A 23,449-nucleotide genomic window follows, 5' to 3' on the forward strand; every position below is an offset into this window, starting at 1 on the left:
CACTAATAATGGATATTGTGACATAAAAATATACACTGCATTTAGCTTAAGTGATGATATTAAGGCCTACTGTGAAAACATAAGTAAACTCAGGAGCACCCGATATGCATCTCTAGAATAACACATATTTGACTGGGATCTAGCATTACTTATTACAGATTAAAACATACTTACATGCATTAATGAATAATATGCCTGCTTTCCAGTATAGAAGAGAAAGTGAAATGGTCGGCCATCTTCTCCCCACTGGATTTCTAATGAAAAGCAAGATTGGACAAAAAAGCAATATACACTTACCAAATAAAATCCTCTGTATTTAATTGCAGTTCTAAACCTCTTTCATAATACCTATTACCTTTTTAAATATCAGAGAACAAAGACATTTTACAGGTGTTCAACCTGTCTGGAAATCTAAAGATCTAGACTAGCTTGTTAAAAACCAATCTCCACCTGCAATTATAACCAAATATTTAACAGAATGTTTCTAAATATCATTTAACACAAGGGAATCCCCCATGTACCACCTAAATAAACTTTCAAAGACTGTATAGTTGGCATTACAGACAGAATTATCCATTTTAGGATAGGAAGAAATACAAATTAAGAGATGACTGAAATCTACATAATGACTGTGAAAGATTAACAGCTCTAGAAAAATGGTGCTTTAAACCCAGAGCAAATTTCTTTTTAGTATAATACTTCTAAACTAAACCAAGTATTCATACAATTGTCTTTTGCAGGTAACACAGCTGTATCAGAACCGGATGATTTTAGGACTTGTTCATGCTGATACACTTGGAATATGTAAATACGAAGACCAATCCTATGTTTGTATAATTCATTCAGCATGAAAAAGTATGTTGCATATAATTCAACACATCCAGGTTTTAAAAAAAAACAATATTATTTAAGGAAAAAAAAAATCAACTTACAGGGGAAAAAAAAAATATTAAAAAGACATTTTCCCGTTAAAGCGACAAAAATAACCTGAGAGCTCTTTACAACTGAAATGTAGAGAAAATCCAAGTCACTTTAGCCACTGAAGTTCAAATGAAGCTATCTATAAGCTATAGACTCCAAGAACCATGATATGTATTGCATTAGAATGTTAAAACATAATATGGTAGAAGCTGACCACAAAGATGCAAACTTACTAGAATAGAAAGACTACAAGAGGCTTCTATCCACACATACTAGTAGTGGAATATGTGAATTTCCATATACGCAGCGAAACAGACTTTCCATGAAAGTCTATTTCATTGAAATTGCTGTTCAGGTAATATTCTGAAGTATAAATTTACATTTTTGTACTTGAAAGTTATCAAAGATGTAATGCATAAACAAGACAAAGCTGCCTTAAAATAAATACTTAGTTGCACGTGTTACTTTTAGATATAAATACAAATACACACATTAATACGAATTAGTCCTTACACTCCTCAGGACACAGCTAGTATTTCAAAGAATTCTTTAGTCCCGATAACATAGAGAATAGTAGTTTAGTTCTGCTGTAAAACAGCCCTCGGATTCTTGAAATTGCATAATGACTAACTCCCTCCTACCTTTTTGCTTCCTACTTTTCACTTCATAATACTATGAAATTTGAAAATAATTTATGACACCATTTGAAATCTGAAATACAAAAATTTCAGATAATTTAGCTTTCTAAAAGACATACAAAGCCTCAAAAATACCAAGTATCAATTAATTCCACAAACAGGAAAAGGCCAGAGGATGCTAAGATATCCACTATAGATTATCCACTGATAATCAGATGGGTCCATCTGGGACTTGTACTGAATGTAGAATTCAGTGAATGTAGAGTTTCATTTGATGAAATGAACGACATTTCATGTAGGTCAGTGAATGTAGAATTTCACACCCATGCTACTAGTTCATTCTAAACATGAGTAAAAAGTGGCCAACAGGTTTTGACACAGCTCTACGTCAAATTAATTTGGCAGTTTCAGTGAAATTCTCACTGACCACCACACTGGCATATCATTGACAACTGGGACTTCACAAAGCATGTATGGAGCAAGACCAAAGACAGTACAGATGCAAGTGCAGAGTTAAACCTTTCAGGTCAAAACCGAGGCAAACTCTTCCTATTCTCTCAATTGGCAATTTCAAAGCTGTAATTTCTAAGCTTTTAGAGCAATGAATTTATCAGGAAAAATTTGGTTTAAAATAGTATTAATGAATATTTTATGCCTGTGATAGACAGCTCTGACAGAAAGCTACTGAACTCAACAAAAGGTTTCCCCATGACTTCAACATTCAACAAATTCTGCACGACATCCTACATATTGTTTATTTTTAAACAACAAAAAACATTTATCTATAGTCAGTTAACAAGATGTCTGAAAAGAACACTGGTATTCCAGAATCTAGCAGTACTTTTTATCCTGAAAACTAGAATATCAGATCAGGCTTCTGCTGCTTGTGTCTTAACAGTTATTAGGAACATTGAAAAAAAAGTAAACCTGTGAAAACAAGAAATTATACACATGCAAAAATTCTAAATAATAATAATAACAATAAAAATAATAAAACAACAAACTATGAATACTTACTCCTCTGCTCTGGAAAAATTTCAGTAGGATGCTGTGAACAAACAAACAAACATCAGCAAAAGAGAAAAGTTACTTAAAATCATACTACAGTTATTTAGAAATGTAACTGGAAAAATCCTACCTTCATCATGGGCCTGGCTTTTTTGTCAAATAAGCCAGAAGGAAAGAGATAGGCAATAGCTCTCTGAAAACAAAAAGAGAGATCATATGTATTTTTTTTCCCACAAAAAGCATCATGGAAATATTTCTTAGGTACTTTCCCATAGGGAAAAAACAGCATAACTTTTGTAGAGCAGGCAACAAAACCAGTAAGGAAGAATGACATACATGTACTGTGCTCAAAAGCACACCATTTCCATAGGAATCCTCAGGAAAAGTTAAACCTCATTCTGAAGTCTGCACTCTACTGTATCAGAATAAGTGAATTTTCTCCTTCAGTTTAGTTTTTATGGTATGCATTTATCGTAACTTACCAAAACTACTCTAGTGCAAAGACCACCTTTATATACACAATGATTTTCCCCAAAAATTTCACATGCTGCAACTTCTAGAGGAAATCACAACATTTATCTTTCTGAAAATACATTAACAGACCAAGCATAGAAATTTTACTTAAAGCAGCTCGACAAAGCAAAGTTTTATGCACTTAGAATCTCAGTTTCTACATATTTTTCTCTAGAAGTCTAAAAGCAGTGGTTGTAGTGGCAGTAGAAGACATTTTACATAGCCTAAATAAGCATTTTATTAACCACTGAATCTGGAAACTGCTGTGCATCACTACAATCTTTGTTGAACTTTCACTGCTCAGAAGACAGAGCTACAGAACATCTCTCTTCTTAAATACCTAAGGGTTTGCTAAAACAATTCAAAAAACATGACATTCATTACACACTCATTGTTTACCACTGTTTTCACAAAGTGTATCATTTGCCTTTACTTAACCAGTATCTACCACTATTCATGTGATGTATGAAGTTAGTAGTATTTGCCTCCAACAAGTAAAATAGGTATACCAATATTCCACATCCATTTCTGCTCAACATCAACTTACCCTCTGCAGCGTAACTAAAACATGATTTAAAAAAGCAAAAGTATGCATTTATGAGAGCTGTTTATTTCCATTTGTTTTCAAAAACAGAACAGAAAAAGCTAGCCATCAAAAAACCCCCAGAGGCAAGGGTCTGGCAAGAGTAGCCAACTTCAGACAGTGAGCAGTAGTGCTTAAGATGGAAATCTTGTGCTTGTACAGTAACAGTGGCTAACTGAATAAAACCCTCTGGCAGTGGTCTTGTTTATATTTCCATTAGACAGTACAGAAAAGTAGAATTACAATAAAATCAGAGTTTAAAATCTTAAAAAGAATGGCTCTTTGTTGGTTAGGTTACCTTAAGGCTGTTGCTTGCTGATAATTTTTTCCACGGACATGGAGTGGTTTGTCAGTGCTTCAACTGATTTAATATGCATGGAGTGTAAAAAGACCTAACCTATTACTTTCATTAATCCCCCACTGGCAGCCTGAACAGAAATTTTGAGAATTCTGAAGCAAACAAAAGGCTTAACTTGATTTTATGAAATGGTAATTTTGTTTCTCTTAGTGACTACTGTATTCCCATTTGTTAGTCAATGGGCATTTTATGCATACACACAGTAGGTGAACACCTATTTATGAACAAATGGGGATTAATTATGATGACAATAGAGAAGTCAGCTGTGAGCCAAATGATGTTAAACAAACACCTTATATAATATATTAACAGAATTTATTACACGATACTGAGACTGACTGTGTGCGCACTTAAGACATAGTCTTTATACAAGCATTTCCAGAATCTCAGTCAAACCAGCTACTGTAACTGTGACACCTTGATAAATGCCAGATACAACAATTTAACATTTATAATGAATAGAGTGGCTGCCACTGGAGACCTTCTACTTCTAGAAAGTGTATTTTATATTGCTTGAGTGTATACTGGTATCTTTCACACCAAAGCATAAACAAACCCTGCATCAAAAAATCCTACCATCTACTTTCAGCTCTCCACACAACTAGTGAAAGAATATTCACTTTGTAAGTTCACTTTTTTGTTGTTCTGAAATAAAAAGAAAGCAAAGTCCTCCTTCCTTCTCCCTTTTTATGGAACTGTAATCAAGGATGGGGTATTTGCCTTTACCTCCCATTAGGAACTATGCTGGAACTCAATAGAACAGCTTTGTTCAGAAGTTTCTCTTTAATTTTATATAGCTGTGTCCTCAAGCTGTACTTTTAGGAAAAACATAGCATATCAGCCTCTCGGAAACTTCATGTATAGAAGCTGATTTTTGTCCATGCAAATGTTTGGTTTATAGAAAAGGAGCATTTTGGAAAAACCTGTAATTCTCAACACTAATGTGTACTAGCAATAAAATAAGATGGTGGAACAATCTTAGGAATGGCATCAGAATTAGTCTCTCCAAACTGCAGCTGGAGCACATAAATAACCATGAAATATTTTCCTGAAATCTTTTGACAATGTCTTCAGATTTGGAACACAGGCTTCCTTTCAGGAATCTCCATGTCTCAAGTCAAAATTCCATACAGAATTAACTGCACATTCTGCATTTTCCTGAACATACAAGAAGCAGGTGAACGACCCTCTTAAAACTTTATAATCAACGTTTTAAATGGTAGCAGTAAAGTTCCCAAGAAGCCTTTTAGGTTTAGCTGCAGTCTTCCATTCCAAGAGTGGTTTTCAGTTTAAGGGTCATGCCCCATATCCTCCTTTTAGTGCTTAATTTGACCTGAACTCTTGATGAGAAAGGAAATGTAATGCTGAATATGACCAAGAACTATATGCTTCATTTCAGCTATGCAAGGTTCATTCACCTTACTCTAGCCTCCACAGGTTCAGGACTGCCATTTCACAATTCTATTTGTTAAATCACACTGTTACCATTGTCTTTGGAAATAAAACACAACCTTCAAAAAAAAGAAGCATCCATAATTATTTTCAGCAGAAACCCAATTAAAAATCCTGATACCTAGTGCTAAAATAGCGTTTCCCAAAATCATTATACAAACTACTGGAAAAAGGTGCAAAAGACACAGCCTGCTTCTGCTATGAGTTACTAAAATAAAAATAGCCATTTTCTTTTGGGATTTAAAAGTGTGCGTTTTTAAACTCTAATAGTACTCTACATGAGGGGAAGGGGGACGGGAAATTCAGTCACACCTTTAAAAATAGCAGATAGTAATGACTACATGTTAGTAACAACATGGTTTACTTCAGATATTTTTTAAACTGTGCTGGTGAACTTAACATTCCTGTAACAAACTGAAAGGAATCCTATTATATCCTTACTTGTTGAGGGATGGACTGAGTCTATATACTGCCCACAGGAGCACAATGTCTTCCACCTGCAACTGTAAGTTTGAATTCAAGCCAGTCTGAATAATGAGAAGAAGCTTCCATCCCTATTAAATAAATATGTATCTGGCAGTCCTTCAAACATGCAAACCAGTTCATTAAATAATCTTTCCAGCACTGCATGTTGCACATTCTGACTTCTGATCCTCCTTCCATTCCTACCTGTCTGCAAGCCAAGAAGTTTTATTCATTCGCTTCTTAAACATCAGACTAACTGAATCAAACAAGCTCAGCTGGGTCAATAAGGGTTACTTTTATTTTTTCCTTAAGTCTTGAGAAATGAAGAATTCAGTACTTTAATTCAGATAGAGTGACTGAGTCATGCTGGGATAGGGGAAGGAGAAACAGTTCAGTCCTTAAATAACCTGCCGTAAGGAGGAGAGGCTTGGCAGGGCAAATCAATCTTGCCCAAGTGTCTTCCCATACTTTTGTTGAATCTACAGCTCAAAACATTCTTCCAGTGATTTTCATTGCTTGAATCCGGTGCAAAGATGGTTATCTAAGTAACATCCAGTGAGAAAAGGTATTTTGTAGAGAACAAGGAAAGAAAGGAAAAGAAAAAAAACAAAATCAAACCTCTACCCTGGGGTTCCCTTGCAACAGCACCCTTTTTGGAAGGGGACTCAAGAATCCAGCTCATTCTTTTTTAAATATACACGAAACTTTAATCATCAAAACACTGAAGCGGGAAGTGACACTTTACACCATCACGCTTAATGAAACACCTGAGCAATAGCTGTTTCAGCTTCTTCTACTCCTCAAATTGATCACACAAGAGCCACTTTTCTTAAACCTTGCCTCTTGAATCACGTTATTTAGCCTCTGTACTTCAGAATTTCTCAGACTGAGATGTTTGCTGGAACAGCTGTTTTCCTTTCTAACCACACTAACAGTATACTTTAAAACTTTTCAGCATCCAAAATCCAGAATATTTGAGGCAGAAAGAGGAGTGAATGAAAGCATGGGACATAAAATGTTAACTCTGAAATGGTTTTATTTATTTAACAAAGGTTAAAAAAAAATAATCCATGACATACCTAAGTTTGCCTTATAAAACAAAAATCCTTCTCTAACAGTTAACTACTAACATTTATTGAAACCACCCAATTATTCATCACTTTATCCGAGTTCTGGTTTGGACAGAAAGAAATTTCAACTTCACAGTGATATATCATTTTAAACCCACCACTTGAGGAAATAAGAAATGCTAGCATTACATGAAAAAAAAACCCCACCTTTTTTATTACATTAATACTAGTAATTCCAAAACAAAAATTAACATCTTGTCCTGAGCTTGCAGAGCACAAAAATACCAAAAACCTGTTGAAAGAAACAGTCACTATTCCTATCTTCATTTCAACTTTTCAAAACTCTGGTCAATATGAAAAGGAGCTAAAAGAAAAGAATACAGCAGTCATCAACTCAGACAGACTTTGAAACAGAGCAAGAAAATACTAATGCAGAGTTTGGCTCCACTGGGAAATAAAAATGTTGAAAAGAGCATTCTAGCTTCAATGATTTAAAATAATCCAGCATTTTGTGTAAGCACAATGCTGGACAATACACTTCTTGCAGGTATGCATTTGCATTTTGTCCTGAATAATGTTTCTGACATTTCACATATGCCAATATTCATTCATGTCTAACACTGTGTTACTAAAATTTGAATGTTATTTAGAAATCGGATGTGTTGAACCACTTTTAAAACCAACTGAATACAACCTATTTTTTTATTAAAATCTTCATTTATTAAACAAAACTATACCCTATGAGGAATGAAGTTTTTCCACATTTAACATTTTCATAGTTAACCTTACTGAGAGTTTTGCAACAATATATATGCTAGTGAAGATAAATACATATTTTAGATTCAAAACTGTTGTCAAGCAGATGGAATAATCTATTGGGTCACAGGGCAGACAACAAGAGGAAATGAGCACAGATCTCTCGCTTTTGACTAACTCTTATGTGGAAAGAGTATTGCTTTATGATGAGCTCACATGTGGGAAAGCGTTTAGTGACTGCATAAAAATGAATAAAAAAATACTGGGGTATAAGTAGGTCATGAAGATTAAGATGCTTTTTGTGTATTAATCTTACTTCGATTTCTGGGCTTTAAAGTAGAACAGAACTGACAGTGGAAAATGAAGGTGGGCTATTTACTATAACCATAAGTTAAAGTTAAATCACAAAATAAAAGGATTACAGACTCAACCGGGGAAAAGCACCAGGTCAGGACTGTAATCTCTATTAATTAGTTATCCCAGCTGGGCAGTGGGTATGCAGCTGTTAACTTGATCAATGACTTACCTAAATGTCATCTCCACTGATTCGCTTATAAATTACCAGCAAGTGAGACTAATGTACAGGTGCTAATTTATTTAAACTGTTCTCTGCAGTTCTACATAGCGTTATAAACTGCATCTGGCACCTAATGTTAGCTGTCAGTTGTACTTAGACATGCCTGTCCTAACGACTCTGTTCATTAGAAATGAGCACAAATTATGAAATATTGTGAAAAATGATACATCAAATGGAATGGGCAAAGCAAATCAATTAGAAAAACTTCATAGCACATATTCACACATAGGAGAATAAAACATCCTAGCTTCAGAGTGAGGTCTATAATACCAATTAAAAAGCAATTGGTAGACTTCTGCAGAGTTATATATCAATTTGCTGGATTTTTTTTTCTCCTCCAGAAATATAGTTGTAATGCACAGCTTAACTTTTCATTCCTAAATAAAAGCATCTGTATGAGGCGATTCTGCTTCCACAACATCCAGAAGGATTAGCAAATAAGTCAACTTATTTTCCTGCTTAGAACTTCACAAGGTTTAGCTTTTCCTAAGCTATACCTAAAACTCCAGTGAAGAACAGAATCCTGTGATGTCTACTTTAGAAATACACTGCACAGGCTGATTAACAGTAGAAGACATGGAGGTATATAAGCACTCATCAGAAAGAATTATTACTATGAAATGTAAAGCTTGATAATTCTCCTGCCAGTGCTTAAGCAGCTTTTATATTTTTATAACAGAAATTTAATTATGCATAGCAGACACTATTACACACACTAATTATTTTCCAACACCTGACAGAACACGAAGAAATTAAATATGTACCATAGATACTTGGTAACACCAAACAAAACATTACTCCTTTGACTCTAATTCTCTATCTTTTCAGAGATAGACTGCAAAGCAGCCTCATACCTGTCACCTGCACTGCATTTGTAAAAACTTGTTTCTAGAATGTATCTGCTTTTACTAATGATGAAGCTCAGTTAATTTTTTGCAAACTATCAGTGTTGTGGATTCATAAAGAAGAAACCACTACTTAGATCTGGTCATTTTCAGTTTCTTGCAGTCTTGTAAGCCATCTGTAAGCCTTCTCCCTAGACCCTATCAAGGAAGAAAGCCAGACTGCAGTTTGATGCATTCTCCTACTATTAGCTTTTTGGGCAAGCAAACAGAATTACTAGCAGCAGCATCGTACTGTACTAACATGGGAGGTATTCTGGTGGCAGCTCTGTGCATGAATCCGAGAAAGTAACTCAAAAAGATAAATATCATTAAAGGGAAGAAACAAACATCTGAAAAATACAGGAAAAGAAACTTCCATTGGCTGTACAGAAATAACAAAGCCAATGTAAAGAAACAGGCTGCTATTACTGCTGACTCAGATGCCTCGATGAATACTTTTACTGCAGACAGGACCTTATCAACTCTACACCAAGACTGTAATAGTCTCTGCATTGGCACTTCTCTGTAGAGGAACAAAGTGACATCTACAATTCTGAATGAAAGTAGCCACAGTATTAGAGCAAAGCTTTGTACTCATAAAGCTTGATTTCCTACGGATTTGCGACTTGAAGTCAAGCTTCCCTTATGGATTTTCTGGTATCTTGTAAAACTCAAGTGTCATTTCAGCCGTTTTCCCAGCAGGCCAGTAACTGTGCGTCTCTACTGGCTATTTTTGGAGTTTTCAAAACTTAGTTTTGAAGCCTGTCGAATGTATTTGAAATTAGCCTGTATCACCACCTACAGACTTAGATCTTTCTTGGGACAAACATGCTGTCAAGACCTTTTGTGAGGACACAGCTATGCTAACAGAATCTTGCCACTGAGAGACGCAAGAAACTCTTCACTCTGAAAAAGCTAAACCACACACACCTCTCATTTTGTACATACCACCTTACTATGTCTACCCCAAGGCCCCTGCTGATATACTGTGCTGCCATGGCTATAGTAACAGTGCTGCTGCTGTACAGACAAAGCTTCGGCCATGAGACTTCACACAGCTTCACCTAAGAGCGAATGTCACCAAATGACATTTCTCCTCCCTACCTCTGATGCATGATAAAACAAGACAGAAGTGAAGACCAGTTGGGACATAAAAAAATTTAAAAATCCATGCAACAAAACATTTTTCTAAGTGAAAGGGAGCATATCTATACATGAGCCTAAATGACACAGAGAAAGAGGAGGCCACCCATCCATCAGTTGTCAGAAGGAATGGCAGTAAAATAGTATGTTTGGAACTACTGAGATAAGTTTAAATTCATGCCTGTATTAAAATCTCTAAGCAAAACCAGAGTGTTAGTTGTAAAACATCCTATAAAATTTAATTTGCATTACCACAACTACAGTATCATACAAGAAAACCCGACCTAAATATACACAGCAGGTGAAACTGTGGGTAAATGTTTCAAAGTGCTACATAAACCTTTACAGTGCCTCTTATAACCTCAGATGAAGGGTATTATCCATTAGTACTTTCAAAAAGAACCTACTGTGCTTTAGCAAGATATGGTATACAGCTCTAGACTATGATGCCTGACCTTACATGGTAGCAGGGCTAGAATCTCTATTCACAGTCACAATGTTTGCAATGTATAGTAGCATTCTTTCTTATTCTGACAGTTTGATTAAAATTCACAGAGAGCTGAGGGGCTCATGCTGAAGTAAAGCGCTTTTGATATCTGAAACTCTACAGTAAATTACTTCTCCAACAGAGCAACTGTACTTACATCAATATCCTCTTGGGTAAAAGTTTCTGGATCTTCTCCCATCATGTTGGCTAAATGTCTCTTTCCTAGGTTGAACTCTTCAATCTGTTTTTTAATAAATTCCTCTGTGTACTTTTCAGGTCCTGAGGCTCCTACATTTTTTCTCTGCACTGCTTTAGTGGTATAGATTAGCCTTAACACCTAACACAAAAAAAAAAAGTGAGATTAATTTTATATTTTTGGCACAGTGAGCTCTAAATAACATGAACAGTATAACAAGCCATTCATACCTGTAACAAGATTCAACACGCTGTTGTAATAAACTGGATAAAGCAGTGTTACTTATGAAACCATTTTCTTCCAATTGTTTAATGCTCATAAACAGATAAACACACTCTAAAAGTTCACATTTTCACATATTACAATTAATTCTGAAGATTTTTCTGATGGAAAGAAATGTATCATATGTCAGGAACATCCAGCAGAAGCAAAACACAGCACTGATCAAGAGACACAGTCTTTAGATAAAAATCTATCAGTAAATACACAGGTTTTGCCTTCACCTATAGGCATCCCATAACAAAGTATGAAAATAATCTGTGGGGCAGCTCTCTACTGGCTTTCAGAAGTACATGGCTGTACAAATGGTGCTAAAGGCTCTGGGAAGGTTATGGACTTCCTTGTTCACAGCGCCAGAATAGTTCTTAAGCTATTTCACCATCTCGAGCAGAACAATCAGAAAACCAGTAGGTCTCACCACAAATACTACTGAGCATCACTCCAGCTCAGAAGTCATTTGATCTTTGTGGGATATAAGTTTGGCTTTTTTTCTATCAAGATGATCAGTAAAGTTGACTGACTTCAATCAAGCACTCCGCCAGACAAACAGGAGCTTCACTGACATAGCTATTTATAATGTCCCAATTCTGGCCTATTGCCAATATTATGCGCTATTTTGTCTCTCCAACGTTAGTATTAAAGTCCTCTGCAGCTTAATTATTCCACAAACTGAATGAGAACTGATTATTTGTGTGGTCTTCTGTGGGCGGGAGGAGGGAAGGAATTGCAAGTGAAAAAGCTGTGTGAGACAGAAAAGCAAAGACAGGAAAAGAATCACTTCTGAATCAGAAAAATGCCCAGTTGGGTTCACAACACAGTACTCTGAAACACTTCTCTCCAGCTCCTTCAACATGACACAGCCCGGCTTTGTGAGCAGGCAGTGCCATTTCACATGGCAGAGCGAGCCCACCCTATAGTCTGCCCTTACCAGCATTCTTTCCTCCATTCCCTTCACTTGCCCTGCACCATTTCTGGCACTCAGACTTTTTTGCAAGGCAGCTCAGGTCCCTACATGTGGCAGAATTTCTGCTCCCTCCCAGTGAGTGGCCACTCCTCAGCTGAGCTGGTTAAGTTCAAGCAATTCAAAGAAGGCTCTGAGAAGAGACAAAGCTGACATGAGGTGGCTGAATCACACACAACTCAGAGCAATGAAGTAAAGGAGGAGTCCTCCCTTTACCTTCATTCAGCAAACTACTAAATTGCCTCTGTTCCTGGAGCTGCAGCCCCAGTCTGCATTTAGCCTAACATTAAAACCCAAACACACACAACAAAGCAAACTAGTTAGGGTCCTCATGAGGAACAGAATAAAGCTAGTATTTGAAACAATTCAGTGTTCTCCAGGTCCTAAGAATCATCTTCTCCAGGTCACAATGTAGACATGCTGACCATTTTGACAGATTTTTTTCCCATTCCAGGTTAAGCTAATATGAGCAGCATAAAATACTTGCTATCTTCCTGTAACTAATACAACGTAATCTTCAAACCCAGCTGTAACCAAAATTATATATGTCTCATTAAAAAAAGATTAGATTGATATATTTGCAAGACAAACAAAAGTGGATCAAACTTCCACCTTCTGTTTGTAATATGAGTTACCTTGCATGAACTTCTCCTGTGACTAGAAGCTTTGGGTGCCTTCTATTACATAGTCAAGACCCACATGAGCAGGAAATGAAACACATATTCTTGTAATTTCACAGAGCCTGGCTGGTATTCTGGATATCTTGCAGCCCAAGATGGGCTGATCAAACACACATCTGTAAAATTACCTGTCCAGGAGTGTCTCCAGCTTCAATACACAAACTAACAACCCTACTTAAAATTTTGGTTTGGAATAAAGACTACAATATCCTGCCCTAAATCTATATATAGTACATGCCTGTGCTGCAGGATCAGTCCTATGAATTCAATAAGGTTTGACATGGCTGGCAAAGTAATCTTGGAATAACAAGGTCATATGATATGAAAAGAACTGACCCTCTATGCTTTTACAACCTGACATAGATAAAGATATGCCCCTCAAGGTATGTTCCTCAGAAAAGTCATCAATACCTCTGCCAGAAAACATTTAAAAACAGCTCCAAGGCAGAATTTGGTGCTGAAGAGCCTGCTGTTGATTTGTTTCTCCACACCTTATATGTATCATATGCAATGCTAGTCCTGGTTTGCTCCCCCACCCCCTTTTTTTAATTCATGTTTTTTGTGAGGTTATATTAACATATATAAAATTAAAATAAAAACAACCAAAGTTTAAAATGTTCACAATTTTCACAGGCAAGGCTCTGGTGATTTCCTTGGAAAGCAGCGGTATGCCCGCACATTCTCTGTTCTTCTCTCCTAGTCACTCCTCAGGAAAGAATTCAATTCATCTTCTGTCTTACTTGTCTTAATAGTAACTAATTATTTGTAATTCCTTTTAATGAACATATGATTCCTTATTATGTGGCCCAAAATTGCTTTCTCTCTGCTATGCTTTAAATGGAATACTTTAAAAAAGACTGCTTTCATCTTATTCCTGTCAATTTCTATTGTAATTTTCTCATTTTTGTCCTCCTTCCCTCAAGCTATTCATATTCTTCCCTAGTTTCAATTCATCACTAATCAAAAGTCCCTGGACACACAAACTGTTCATAATTAGAAAACAGCCTCTTATGCAAATTAGTATCTACTGCATTGGGTACCTCTTCTGGGATAAGAGTACTATTCCATGGGTGGTACAGGCAAGAACTGCAAAGCACAGCTAAATGCTTCTGGCATTCAGTCAAAAAAAAGAAAGTGTCTCCTCTGCTTTCTGAAAGCTTGCATTCACTTCTTACATGTTTCATAAAGCATTACTGCAAATAGCAGCCTCGCAATTTTTTTTACATAATAACAGTTATTAACAGTAGCCCTGAAATAATAAACTCTGCCAGGACAGGGGAGAAGGGAAAGCCTTTACTTCTGGATGCAGCTCCATGGTACCAACCCTCTCTTTCCAACTCCTTCCCAAGCAACCTAGCATTAAGACAGCTTGGCAAATCCTGATTTTGAAGGGAGACTATAAATATATGGAAAACCAGCTTATATAAAATTTGCCTTAGGAAAAGAAAAAGGCATTTTCAGACAAGTTCAACTTCTTGAACCAATTTTTTTCAAGAAGATAAGTAACTAGAACCTTTTAATTGTGCTGTTGATTTTGCTTCATTAGAGTGATATAGATACATCACCACATATCACTAATAGAAGAATCGAGCTTCCTATATTTTTGGAATGCAAGGAAAGGGGAAACAGAGACAGGAGGCTTTAAGTCAAGAGAAACATCATCCATTCGACAACAACAGATACTTACAGAGACAAAAGATGACGCCAAATGATGGCATACATGCAGTTGTACCATTTTCATGCTGCTTCTATGCTCTAAGCTGGCACATATCAACCACAGCCTTTTCCAAAATCACAGAGCGCACAAATCTGTACCAAAAAGTTATCCCTGGGAGAGAACTTCTGTAAGAGATGTGGAACTGAAGCAGCAGAACCACATCAGCATGCAGGACAAAAGCTGCCCTGTGTCCACTGCTCCAATTACTGGCACAGTTAGTGCTGCTGAACCCAGGAGACACGATACTAACAGTGGTCTTCTAGTCACTTGTTGCACAAGAAAAAACATGCATTATGTAGCAATCATACAGAATGTAAATGCTCAGATCCATCCCAAGTTTCTAAAGAATTACATTTCATTCAAGAGATGACTTTCTGCTTTCTAGTGTGTTTTACAAAAATGTGTTTTATTTACTTAAACAGTATTTACATAATCTCAGATTTCAGTCAGCCTATGAAATAATTAGGTGAATCAGAATCAGTGTTACATTTTAAGGAGCGTTCTGTAAAACACTTCAGGAAGTATCACAAGGTGTCAGCAAATATGCATAAATGATTCTATATTACTTTTTATACCCAGTTTCACAAAGTATTTAATCAGAAGAAACTTCTCAAAATAAAGCCTCTTGACAGGTAATTGTAAAACTGCATCTCCCCCACCCAGGAAAATCTACTTTCTATGCATATTTGACCAAACCTGCATATTAAGATTTGCTTATACTATATACTATGGAAATAAATGACAGCTCTAAATGTATGGACACATGGCAAGTGGTCAGATGTACACAACTGGGAACAGAATTTAGATATGGTTGTTTTGAGGCACAAGTTATTAAACGCCAACAGGTTCTTCAACTCTAGCTTAGTTAACAACTGCAGAAAAAGCTACTCCATTCAAGTATGCAGTTCTGAAAGCAGTCACCAAAGTGCTTCCATCTCTTTCTGGTATCAGTACATATACCATCTACAGAGATTTAGATAAGGTACCTGAACCGATCAAATTAAGTAGCACATATGGCACTCTGAAATCTTCTGAGAACATCTATTCAATCACACCAGAAGTGACTAACAGCAACTAAGCTAGATATTTTTTGTTCTCTTTAGAAATTGTGTTAAATCTCCGTCATTTGCTTATTTGAAGAACAAGAGACTAATCCTGTTGTTCAGTCAAGGCTAAGGGAACTCAATTATAAAGTTTCTCTCCCACTTTCTCTAAGTGAGACACTTTCAAATAAAAAAAAAAAACAACCCAACAAAAAATCCCAAGAAATTGAACTGCTTCCCCCACTAAGATAGACAAGAAGTAACGAACTAAACTCCAGCAAGAGATTTTTAGGATAGCTATCATAAAAAATGTTCCCCCAACAGTAAGGGCAGGTAAGTGGTTAGTGTGAGAAATGGTTATTGCAGGTGAGAATAAGAGTACATCAACTTATTGCCCTGTACTCAACAGCAACCACTATCAAAGGCAGAACAAGATGACAAACAACTACTGACCATTTTCCCAGGACTCTTCCCCAGTTTCCCACAATCTGCGGTTCAAAGACATTCTGATATCTGGTTTTTAACAGTCCTCAGTGGAATCTTCTTCCAAGTTTTCTCAAGTGGCTTTTTGTATTCAAATAAATGCTAAGCTTCCTAAACATCCTCAAAAGAGTTCCACAGGTTAACTACACCCAATGGAAGGAAGAGTTCCTAAAGTCTCCTGGGCCCTGCCTCCCATTAGATCCCTTAATATCAAAGAATTTTGGGTTGGACAGTTCCAAACCCCCTGCCATGGCAGGGACACCTTCCACTAGACCAGGTTGCTCAAAGCCCCATCCAACCTCTCTTGAACACTTGCAGGGATGGGGCAGCCACAACTTCTCTGGGCAACCTGTTCAGTGCCTGCCTCGCCATCATCACAGTGAAGAGCCTCCTCCTTATACCTAAAAAGCCACTCCCCCTCGTCCTGCCACTGCTTGCTCTTAGGAAAATGTCCCTCTCTAGCTTTCTTGTTTCTTTTCATCTACAGTTAGATGATCTGCATACAAGTACAGACTTAGGTACTGATACCACCCCCACCTCGGGGGGAGGGGGGGGGGGGGGAAGGTGAGAGGAGTAGACAAATGATCTCTTAAGGCCCCTTTGAGCCCTGCCTTCTACAGTGACTCCTCCTTCGAGATCATGTCCTTATTTACAATACAAATCCTTTTCAAACTCAAGCAGGTGCCTGCCAGGAAATCTAAGTTATTGTCATAATCATACCTTTGATAAAGGATAACCTAAATAACACAAACTACTCTGAGAATGGAATCAAATGTTAGAATATTTTCAGACTTACTCTGTTTCGCATTCCCTGCACAACTTAAGCAGATGTATTTGTGCTGTATACAGAGCTATCCAGATGGGCACCAGGTCTTTATCCCTAATGGATAAAGTTAATCTAGAAGTAACCAATATAAACAGGTCAAATTGCTCCTTCCAGTATTACCTTTCATTTCCTTACTGCATCTATCTTCTGTTACTCCACAGCTTGGTTTAGTTCTGTCACCAAACAGTTCTTCAGCCCCTATTATCCTAAATTACTCTGTAATTTGAAAGTGTTACCAGCCTGCCTTTTTATCCACTTTCTGTTGACTGATTAAATATACATACAGGTGTATCAAATACCACTGCACAAACACAGTGGTTGTCCTCAATAGTGACCGCAACCAAGCTTTTTAATTAAACATCAATCAGCTGAACACCAATATCTCTAAAAACAAAGGGGTAACACCGTTTAATCATAAGTTAACATACTTGTGGAGCACATTCCTCTCCCTGTCACAGGAACTGAAGGGTTCATTTCCTACTTACATGCTGAACGAACACAATTCAAGGTGATCAGCCTAACATATTACTGTCTAGTCTAGTGGAAGGTGTCCCTGCCCATGGCAGGAGGCTTGGAACTAAATGAGTTTTAAGGTCCCTTCCAATCCCCAAACCATTCTCTGATACTTCAACTTTGTATTGGCTTTAGTCTATGCACTGCCCTGTTAGTTCTAGATACGTATGTAATAAATCAGGTCTTAACTACGCTTTCCATCAAGAAAGATAAGCTCGACTCACGGCAGGGCCGACCTGAAACAAGGCGCCGGCTCTCGCCCTTTCCAACACCGCCTCCTCTCGGAGTCGGCTCCGCCGGCGGCCGCTAGGCCACAGCCCCGCCGGCCCGGGGGCAGGGCCGGGGCCAGAGCAGCACCACGTCCCGGCCCAACCGGGGCCTCCGCACTGTCACCCCGGCAGGGACACCCGCGCTCCGGCCCTCCCGCGCCACCCTCCGGCTCGCCACCTGCCGCCGCACGGAGCCGTCCGCAACCGGGCAGAGCCGGGTGGGCTCCGCACAACGGGGCGGCTCTCACCTGGGCTCGCGGCCCGCCCGGCACCGCCGCGCTCCAACGGCCTCCCAGCCGCAGTACGCGACCAACGGTAGCCGCCATACCCACGGCTCCCCGCACCGGCCGCCACGCCAAGGCACGGCGCGGGACGGAAGCTCCCGGCCGCAGGCCCCGGCGCAACCGATTGGCGGGCGGGGGTAAAGAGGAGGGGCTACGCCTGCGCGCTGCTCTCCCCACCTCATCGTCGTACCGGGTCATTCGGCCCGCCCGTCTTCACGAGCAGGGAAGCGTCTGCAGCGTGGGTGAGCTGTGAGCGGGTGTTGGACTGTATTTGAACGGTGAAACGCTTCAGCGTTATTAAAGTTCAGGCTGATGTTTAAAAGGACGGTTTATAAGTTGCATTAACTTGGGACCAGGTCAGCAGTAGGCCCCTGGTGTCTGGCTGTCACCTAAGGTGGGCCCTGCCCCGGTGAACATTGCCCCTGAAGGAAGAGGCTTTAATGAAGATTCCTGTTTAGCGCTGGAAATCACAGCGCGTCCCTGCAACACGGCTACTCTGGAGAGTTGTAGCTAAAAGCGTATTTCACCTAGCACTGGGTTTGGATTTTTTTTTGTGTGGAAAAATGCCATTTTTCTAGATATGCAGCAGTTGTCTCTTGCTGAGTGGGGGTTGGTATCAATACTGTCACTTCCCAAGGTGATGTTAATCTGGATGTTAAACTATGAGAGCTGGAGAGTTTTCATTGAGTGTGACCAGCAGGTGGAAGGAGGTGATCCTGGCCCTCTGCTCTCGTAAGACGCTGCTTGGAGTATTGTGTGTAGTTCCGGTGTCCTCAACATAAAAAGGACATGGAACTGTTGGAACAAGTCCAGAGGAGGGCCACGAGGATGATCAGGGGACTGGAGCACCTCCCGTATGAAGACAGGCTGAGAAAGTTGGGGCTGCTCAGCCTGGAGAAGAGAAGGCTGCGTGGAGACCTCATAGCAGCCTTCCAGTATCTGAAGAGGGCCTACAAGGATGCTGAAAAGGGGCTCTTCATCAGGGACTGTAGCAGTAGGACAAGGAGTAAACAGGGAGATTTAGGTTAGATACAAGAAGTTCTTTACTGTGCGGGTGGTGAGGCACTGGAATGGTTGCCCAGTGAAGTTGTGAATGCTCCATCCCTGGCAGTGTTCAAGGCCAGGTTGGACAGAGCCTTGGGTAACATGGTCTAGTGTGAGATGTCCCTGCCCATGGCAAGGGGGTTGGAATTATATGACCTTAGGTCCTTTCCAACCCAAACCATTCTATGATTCCACAAATTGCATAGTATATACCCTTAGAGATGACTGGATTTTGGCAGTAGTTTTTTCTACCACAGGAAAAGTGGAAAATAATTAAAAATTTAATTTAAGGAAGTTCTACTTTAGACTTATGGGGACCTTCTGTCTAAGAGCAGTTATTGAAATGAATCTCTGCTTTTCCAGGTTTGTTTTTCTTTTCTCATTTTCACGGGTGACGCTTTCTTTGCCCCATGCAGACATAAGGATGATTTTCTCTCTGGGATGTAAAATGGGGCATAAGAAAACTGGCTGTGGGTAAGGGAAGTCACCCATGTGGAGAGGTCAAGGAGAAGCTGCCTGGAAAGGTGCATTTATTCTTGTGGTTACCGGCTGTGAAAATGAAAACGTCAGTAGTTTTATTGACATGGATACATGTGAACACAATGAATGCTGCACTGAAGAGCAGTGGAGTGTCTCTCTCCTGTGCACACCTGGCCAAGCACTGGGAACTGCAGCTGTGCTTTCATTCACAGGATGCATAGGGATGTCATTTGGTTGCCAGCTGTTTCTCCAAAAGAGAAAACGGGGGTCAGGTTAGGGTCACAGTCCCACTGACCCACCTCCCAGAGCAGCCAGCTGAGCTGAAGGGGTGGAGAAAGCCAGAGATGGCATGGCCTTTTGAAGGCCCGTGGTGAATCTCGTCTGCCATCTGTCACCCCGCAGCTTGGCTTTGTTCAATGGTGGAGGAGCTCCTCAGTCCTCATAGCACTGAGCAATTGTTACCTCTCACCCCTGCCAGCTCTACAGAAACAAAGCACTGCTGGAGTGAACAGCTCTTATTTGCCATATATAATTAATTGTCAGTTAAACTCCAGGAGAAGGTCCACCTATAAAATTCCATCCACTTATACTTGAGAACTCGTTGATGTAAATGCAACTCCCTTGACTCCCTAAATCTATCTACTCCTATGCCCACTGTGAAATAAACCTAAATGATTTTGCAGTTGGAAGAATTTTCAATGATGTGTGAGCTCATACAGTTTCAGTCTGAGGTTACAAAGTTCTCACAAATTGCTGAATGGAGACCATGGTACATGTGGAGTCCAGCATTTAATTACAAGGGCCATGTTGTATCCCTCTCAGATCTTTAGAGAGGTCAGCCCTTTAAAGTTAATGGCTGCCCCTTAAAGGTGGAAGGTTTTTGCACAGATTCCAGGTATGTTTCCCAACCATCCTGCTGCTGCCAAAGAGTTTATCTTGGCTTCCTTCTCCCTGGAAGACACTACAGAGGTGCCTGGATGACTGATTTCTCGACTAATTATATAGCTAAATGTGGTAGTAGGTAGTTATTACTTAGCATGCTTTGAAGAAAACGTACTTTTGTGGTGGGCACGGTTAATGTGTCCCAGAAAGATTCCTTCCTGCGGAAGGACTGTCACTTCTGCTTGAACATCAGGAGTCTGGGTTTGCCACTTCAAAATCAGTTTTTAGCACAAGCCAAGAAGATAAAAATGAGCAGAAGTTATTTACATGCTCAGTCAACCTGCATCCCCATCCCTCTGTCAAGTTTATTAAGATTTTTAAGAGCTAGAGGGAAATGCAGGGAAACCATGTTTAATCTGCTTATCCAAGATTAACTCCAAGGGGCTTCTCTTTCTATCTCTGCATTTAGTTGACAAACTGTAGATGCTTACCTAATCCATGCAAACTACCCTGATGCTTCACTAAGCCCTCTGAGGATCTTTAGTCTCTTGTGGCAGGAATGTCCTTTTTGAGCACAGCTGGGCAATGTTCGACTCCAGGGACTTGTTCAAATTGTGAACCTGATTACCCATATACTCGTGTAACTTGCCAATCATGCTCTGTGTAATCACAGAACTGGGGACTGTTGCCTGCAGCACGTTACCTGCTTTGTTTTGAGATTTAGGTAATAAGGGTAAGCATGTAATTTGGGATGATGGAAGCTTTGGAGAACTAACACAAATATAATGGTAGAGCTTGTAGTTTCTGAATTAAAAAATCACTGAATGCAAGATAAGGAAACTGTGCTGAGCCTGCCATGTGCATGGGTCAGGGGACAGCCTGAGGGGCACATCTGTAGTAGAGGCAAATTATTTAGCACAGTCCTAAGGCTGAGCTTCTGTCCAAATTTGCTGATTGCTTAGACTACCAACCTAAATGCATACAGTTTTGCAGTGAGATTTGGGGTGTCCCTTCGTAATTAGAGTTGGGATTTGTACATAGCATGAGGTAAGGTTACTGGTATGGATAATATGAAAAACAGTTGCTTGAGGAACAGCTGTCCCAGTGGCAGTGATGGAGATGTATGGATCCATCTCCAGTTTACTGCGTCGTAGCTGCAGACAAAAAGATGTCAAGGATGACAGTACTGCATCAGGCCAAAGGTCCACTGAGCACAATGGCTTCACTCTAACAGTGGCCAATTATAGATGCTTACAGAAGAGTGGAAATATACAGAGATATTTCTCTGATAGTCTCCTGACCTGCAACAAGCTGAAGGCTGTATCTTAGACAGAAACTCATGCAGAAGAGGACAGGACTTAACAGAGAATGTAGCAGGTTCTGCTGCTATGCAACAGAAGAAGCTAATCTGCAGTAGAGGGGGTGCAAGAAAAGGGGTCTCCATGAAACAGAGGGCAAAATAAGTAATTGTAAGAGAGTTAAAACTTTGCAGGATGCCATAATCTAAATCCACTTCTGAAGAGATGCCTAAGTGTTTTTAATGTTTTCCCTAAACAGAAATAAAATAGTAGAATTGCTTTTGAATTCTGAACTAAAGTTGTTATTCTTAAAAACTATTTTCTGTTCGCTTTACCCTGTGCCTTTCTTGCTTAGACTGTAAGTATTTTGGCTCAAGTTCTAGGGCACCAGTGCCAAAAGGGACAGCAATCACTAGGGCTCATCCAGGGACCAAGTGGTTAGGTGGCAGAGTCTGAGGATGCTAGACAAAGCATCTGCATGCCGAGAACATTTCTCAGAGCCTAACCAAGTGCACTTTCTGGATTCTGTTTAGACCCAGGGAATTTTAGGAACACCCACGTCTTTTGTCCAACAACAACCCTTGAGTTTTTGGCTAGGGAGAGCTCCAGGGAAGGGTGGCTTGACAGTAAGCTTTGGGTTTCAGAAGTTTATCAGTATGTGTTTGAAAAAAAAACAATGCATGTTAAAAATGCAGAGAATTCAGCAGTATTTTAGCTCTGTTCCAGTTAAGTAATTTCTAGATATTTTATGGCATGTGTGTGCTTTTTGACATAGAAATTGGTTTGCATTGATCTTTTTCCTTACTATTGAAAGGCTTGAGGCTGATCTATCCAGAAGTCATGCTTTCTTAAATGCAAACACATAAATTTTGTTTTTAAAAACCTGGTAATAAGAACAACTATTTCATTGCACCTACTTTTCTTCAAATGTGGAGTGAGCACACTCCATTTCGTAGACTGCATACACTAGCTACCTAAGGGTTGTCAATTATGTTACGCTATAAAAGGCACACCACTTAGGGGGCTGTCAATCAAGTCTGTTGTGAGAGAGATCTCAAGAATCATTATTCCAACAGTATTTATCAAATATAAAAATAAAACAAATTTACATAACAACACCAAATACAGAGGTACTGTATTTCATTTTATAGTGAAAGTGATTTGGATTGAACACAGAGTCAGTAAAGGGAAATCAAAAATAGCCAGAGGTCTTTGCTTGTAAAGCAGTGGCCCCTGTTTGGTTCATTCCTACAGCTTTCTGTCTCCATGAAAGAAGGTGTTACCCAGATCTTCACTGCACTTTGGATCACAGCCCTGCATCTGTTTCATTTTTATTTCACAGTCTGGTGGTTGTTGGTTGAGGGTTTTTTTTTTCCACAGCTTATGGGTATTGTTGAGCACTGCAAGACATTTTGGGGAACATTCTTTTCTGCAGTATTATGTTCCAGCTCTGCCATAATTTATGTGGTTGAGTAGCCCCCATCGATTTTACAAACAGTTCTCAGAAAGAAAGAGAACTTGTATGGATGTAATTTGGAGGCATCTGAAGATAGTTTTATTCCACATGGATGCCAGAGTCAGCCCAAAGAGATCCAAATGCAGTGTCTCGGCCTATTTTTAGTTGGCAAGTGCTTTTAGA

The 23,449-nt window shown here is 39.2% G+C and overlaps 1 protein-coding gene across 2 annotated transcripts in view; it reads right to left on the reverse strand.

Moving 5' to 3' along the window:
* MRPS9 (mitochondrial ribosomal protein S9) overlaps positions 1-18,240 on the reverse strand; it is a 34,331-nt gene extending 16,091 nt beyond the window's left edge. The window contains exons 1-6 of one of the 2 annotated variants that reach the window (XM_062606920.1): positions 18,071-18,176; positions 16,185-16,325; positions 11,013-11,192; positions 2,698-2,760; positions 2,577-2,607; positions 175-254 (exon numbers count right to left, since the gene is read on the reverse strand). In XM_062606920.1, the coding sequence (XP_062462904.1) occupies positions 175-254; positions 2,577-2,607; positions 2,698-2,760; positions 11,013-11,192; positions 16,185-16,187 (357 nt within the window). In that variant the 5' untranslated portion in view covers positions 16,188-16,325; positions 18,071-18,176. Of the gene's footprint in view, positions 1-174; positions 255-2,576; positions 2,608-2,697; positions 2,761-11,012; positions 11,193-16,184; positions 16,326-18,070 lie in introns of both variants that reach the window. The other variant, XM_062606919.1, reaches the window with a different exon arrangement.
* Between the last annotated feature and the right edge of the window lie 5,209 nt (positions 18,241-23,449).

This window comes from Pezoporus occidentalis, unplaced genomic scaffold (assembly GCF_034315485.1).
Source record: "Pezoporus occidentalis ecotype Australia unplaced genomic scaffold, CSIRO_AGI_Poc_V1 ctg99, whole genome shotgun sequence".
Lineage (NCBI taxonomy): Eukaryota > Metazoa > Chordata > Aves > Psittaciformes > Psittacidae > Pezoporus > Pezoporus occidentalis.